This window comes from Elaeis guineensis, chromosome 16, assembly GCF_000442705.2.
Source record: "Elaeis guineensis isolate ETL-2024a chromosome 16, EG11, whole genome shotgun sequence".
Lineage (NCBI taxonomy): Eukaryota > Viridiplantae > Streptophyta > Magnoliopsida > Arecales > Arecaceae > Elaeis > Elaeis guineensis.
The window spans coordinates 45,168,034-45,173,408 of NC_026008.2; the positions used below are offsets into that span (position 1 = coordinate 45,168,034).

Below are 5,375 nucleotides of genomic sequence, written 5' to 3' on the forward strand. Positions count from 1 at the left end.
GTTTGTCGCGGAACTTTCAATATAGCAATTCAATTTCTAGGATATAATAAGATCATCAGTGTTAAATATCCTTCTTTTATTATGAGATCCCTTCTTCTGTTATGAGATATATCATCATGTTTGAGATATCTCTATTCGGAGTATATTGGCTATAGCATTTTTCTTGTATAAACTCTTGAATGTATATTTAATGGAGTAAATCTCAAGCATAATGATATAGAACTTTAATCTTTCACATGATATCAGAGCCATGTCCCCTCCATTTTCCTCTCATTCCTAATCTTTTTCATCCCACCTTCCACGCTCTTAATCCCAAAACTTTCTTCATCCCACAACTGTCCACGCCCATAAAAAAAAAAAAAAAAACTCTCATCCTTTGAACAGCTTTATAATTCTCCTCCTTCTTACGACCATATTCGTGTGTTTAGATGTACTTGCTTTATTCTTCTTCCCAAGTATGAGTGTGACAAATTATCCAAAAAAAATGCAATCTGTGTTTTCTTAGAATATGGCATCCAACAAAAAGGATATCGGTACTATGATCTCGAAACGTACAAATTACGTACTTCTAGACATATCACTTTCTAGGAGAAAATTTCATTTTTCTTCTTATCTAACAAAAAATTTTTATTTTTCTATAAAGAACCTCTTCTTGATCCTTTTTCCTGTAATGCACCACTTGAGGAACGTGAACAACCTGACTAGTCTGCTGTCTCTTCAACTGATAATTCTCCTGCGAGTAATCTGGCAGAATCTAAAAAGCGATATTCTACTCGCTCTCGTACTCCACCAGCTCATTTAAAAGACTATCATTGTTATTTGTCTACCATTTTGCCACTACATGAACCCACGTCCTATAAAGAGGCAGCATCTAATCCTTCCTTGCAGAATGTTATGACAGAAGAACTTGAGGCTCTACAGAAAATCGGTATGTGGGATTTGGTTGACTACCTCCTGAAAAATCGATAGTAGGCTGTAAATGGATCTACAAGATAAAAATCAAGACTGATGGTTTCATTGAGCACTATAAGGCTCATCTTGTAGCCAAAAGATTCACACAGGAGTATGGCATCGAATATGAGAAAACTTTTGCTCCTGTTGCTCATATGACATCTGTTCATACTCTACTTGTTATAGCCACCGCCAAATAATGGTCCCTACATCAACTTGATGTCAAGATTGCCTTTCTTCATGGAGACTTGTCTGAAGAAGTGCATATGATGCCACATCCTGGTTTACCTCATCAGTCTAATCAAGTTTGTAAACTCCGTCGTGCACTTTATGGTCTCAAACAGGCACCTCGAGCTTGATTCGAAAAATTTCAAACCACTCTTCTTCGTTATGGATTTCTCCAGAGCCTTCATGATTCCGTCTTATTTTATCGATGCTCATCTCATGGGATTGTTATCCTTCTTCTTTATATCGATCATATGGTTGTCACTGATAGTGACCCTCAAGACATTCATGATACCAAGCAATACCTCCACGAGTACTTCGAAATGAAAGATCTTGGCTCATTGCGATTCTTTCTTGACATCGAAGTCAACTATCAGTATGCTAGTCTCTTTATTTCTCAAATTAAGTATGCATCCGACTTACTTATTCGAGCCGGCGTTATCGACAATAAGACTGCCGACATTCCTCTTGAGCTAAATTTGAAGCTTCGACCTATCGATGGCAAAATTCTTACTGATTCCTCCCGGTATCGACAGCTCGTCGACAGTTTCAACTCCCTAACTATCATTTGGTCAGATATTTCTCATGCAGTTCATGTTATCAGTCAGTTCATAGCTGAGTCTCGTTCTGTTCATTATGCTTCTATACTTCAAATCCTGAGGTATATTAAGGGCACGCTCTATTGTGGGCTTCTCTTTTTCTCTTTTGATCTCACTCTTTGTGCCTATTCTAATGCTGACTGGACTGGAGATGTTACTCATCATCGCTCTACGATTGGCTATTGCATCTTTTTCAGACATTCTCCAATTGCCTGAAAAAGTAAAAAGCAAACAAATGTGTCTCGTTCTAGTACAGAAGCTAAATACCATGCTCTTGTTCATACTATTGTTGAAATTGTCTGGGTTTGTTGGCTACTTAATGATATGGGCATCCAATTATCATCTCTAACGTCCATTTATTGTGCAGCAATAGTGTAATCTAAATCACACGCAATGTTCATTTTCATGAGCACACCAAACATATTGAAATTGATTGTCACTTTACTCGCCACCACTATCAGCATCAGACTATTGACCTATCTCATATTTCTTCAAATGATCAAATTGCTGATTTTTTTACAAAGTCACATAGCAGGGAGCGCTTTCACTATCTTCTCTCCAAACTTCATCTGCACAAAGCATCTTTAGTTTGAGGGGGATGTTAAATATTCTTCCTTTATTGTGAAATTTCTTTCACTATTGTGAGATATAACAAACATCCTTTCTCTATTGTGAGATTTCTTCCTCTATTTTAAGATATATCACCATGTTTGGGATATCCCTATTCGAGATATATTGGCTGTAGCATTTTTTTTGTATAAACCCTTGAATGTATATTTAATGGGGTAAATCCTAAGCATAATGATATAGGACTTTAATCTTCCACAATCAGAAATCTACAGACGATAAAACTAAAGATTTTTCCTCCTTAAACTTCAAATAAAATTTGATTGTAAGCGAAAAAAGAATAGAGAGAAGAAAGAATTTTGAAATTTTTTTTTGTTTGATGGAAGGTCATAACTACACTTATGTAAAGAGAAGACTTACCTACCACTAGATGCGACTTTTCAAAAAATCATCTTCAAAAGATGTAATTTTTTTTGAAACATCGTGACTGTTGAAAACCAACAACCATTAATGATAATTTATTTATTTAAAAAAATAAATTAATAATATAAATATACATCTTCAATTTCATCATGCAGTCTTGCATGCCCCTAATGGCCAAGTGCCCATTTAAATGATTATATAAATATGCAATCATATATCCCTTTTAAATTTTAGAGATTTTCTCCAAAATATTTTAAATAAATAAAGTGAATTCTTACTTTCAAACCAAAGAAAAGCCTTACAACTTTCTAACATGGGACAAAACAGCATAAGCTCTTTCCACATCTCTCATCTCTACACCTATGCTCATTTTTTTTTAATGCACAATTTACATATATAAATTCCAACACCTCTTACAAGTATTCAAGCTTTCCATCCCATCCCCAGCTATAGTTTAATCCATTGGAGGAGCAAAAATTTTAGATCAAGTTTGCCTGGATGTTACCAACTCTAAAGGGAGGATGGTGGTTGGGTGGAATCAATTGTTTTTCTCATCGCTTAGATCCTTCGTCAAGAAGTTTTTTACTACGGTGGAGCTCTTTTATAATTCCTTGTAGAAGTCCCTCATTATTATCATTATTCCTAATGATAAAAATTAAGAATCTTTCAGGCAGATTATTTTTAAAAAATTTTCTATTATTAAAAAAGAATTTAATGATCCTTGGTTGATTGATGGAGATTTTCGAGGGTAAAACACAGTTTAGCATTTCTAGACCAGATCTTCTCTCATATTCGAGTTATATTTTTCAAAAAGGTGATTGATTAATTTTTTTTTACAAATTTAATTATTGAATTGCACTCTGTACAATTTTCAAAATATGATGTCAGTTCATAATCTGTATCATGAATGAAAGAAAGATGTTTTCTATGCTTTACAAATTATGCAAAGAATTGCCCAATGATTGAGGTTGTAAGAGAAGATCAATTATTATTATTATTATTATTATTATTATTATTATTATTATTATTATTATTATTATTATTATTATTGTGAATGATCTTGATTTTGAATTTAAGGTTATGAGATTTCACTTAGTCCAACGCCAGGAAGCACCTTTGTGGCTAAATTCAACAGATTTTTTCTCTCTAAAAAAATTAAAAAAATAAAAAACCGTTTGTTGCAACAAAGCTCATGAAAGAGGAATATATTATTTAAAAAAGAAATAGACTGTATCCATCCACATCCATCCATATATCCATTACACGAAATAGCACCGAAGCGCATCACCGGATAAAAGAGGGGATGCTGGTGACCCTATACAACACAAACACGCTTAATTGCATCATTCTACAGGCTATATATATATATACACACGCGCACACGCACACGCACACGCACACGCAAATCCACAAAGGTTCACAGATGCACACGCACAAACACACTATCTACCATCCATCAATCTGCTAACGGACACCAAGACGACTGCAAGGCATCAAAGCCCATCAGCTCTTCATCAAATACTAGACTCGAGTATCCGACATCGTCGAACATCGGCACATCCTGGAAGGCCTCCAACCCAAAATCCTCAGCCTTCGGTAACCTCGTGACATAATCATCTAAATCATCAAGGCCGCCGCCGCCGCCGCCGCCATAGAAATAGGTAGGTGACTCTATACTGCTATCGGGGAAGCTCACCCTCGATTCGCTGGTATTCGTGCGGGCTGACGCGCTCGGAGAGCACGAGATCTCCGACTTGACCGATGCCGATCCCACTGAGGACGAGTTAGGCAAGTTGAGCCGCGCGCAGTCGCCGTAGAGGCCGCGGGCGGCGGCATCATAGGCCTGGGCGGCCTCGAGGGAGGTGTTGAAGGTCCCAAGCCAGAGGCGGGCCCCACGGTTGGGCTCGCGGATCTCGGCGACCCACTTCCCCCAGGTCCGCTGCCTGACGCCTCTGAAGGCGCAGGCCTGGTTCTCAGGCCCGCCCTTGCCTTTCATACAGCCTTTCCTGGACCTCCTCAGAGGGCAGTACTTCTTGTGCTTCTTTTCTTCAGGTCCCATAGGAACAGCACCAACCATCCAATATTGATCCACAATGGGGAGAGAGGAGGAGGGTTTGGGTTCAAGGGCTGATGGCATGGGTTAGATTGGGCTGATGGCATGGGGAGAGAGGAGGATGGGGGGTCCTTATATTGTCCCGGGAAGGAGTGGGCTTGGGATCAGCGAGGTGGCAGAGGAAAGACACCGAACGGGCAAGAGGAGGGGAACTGTGGGGGGACCGGCCACACGTCGGGAGGGAGTGGGTTCCACGAGTCAAGGTCCTCCCCAGGGTGAGGCGCTGGTGACACGTGGCAACAGGGCTTTTTACCCGGGTAGAATTCTTGGGGCTATGTGGCGGCGTGCAGCGAATGGCATGCGTTCGAATGCTGTGTGGGCTTGGATATAAAGCGCTCTGATGCCGATGGATGGGATGACTTCACCAAGCTCAGAAGGTCTCGTAACTCGGAGTTGGCGGCAGGGGTAACGGAAAGGCCGGCGGAAGCATGGCATCAGCCGCAGAGATGGTTGTAAGGGTTGGTTGTCCTCCGGGTAGGCATCGTAGGCACCTGCTA

General features: G+C 39.6%; 1 protein-coding gene across 1 annotated transcript; it reads right to left on the reverse strand.

Annotated features, from left to right (window-relative positions):
- Positions 1 to 3,976: 3,976 nt before the first annotated feature.
- On the reverse strand, positions 3,977 to 4,995 carry LOC105059149 (dehydration-responsive element-binding protein 2C). Its single transcript, XM_010942370.4, has one exon. The coding sequence runs from the start codon at positions 4,900 to 4,902 to the stop codon at positions 4,222 to 4,224; it is 681 nt and encodes a 226-aa protein (XP_010940672.1). The 5' UTR covers positions 4,903 to 4,995; the 3' UTR covers positions 3,977 to 4,221.
- Between the last annotated feature and the right edge of the window lie 380 nt (positions 4,996 to 5,375).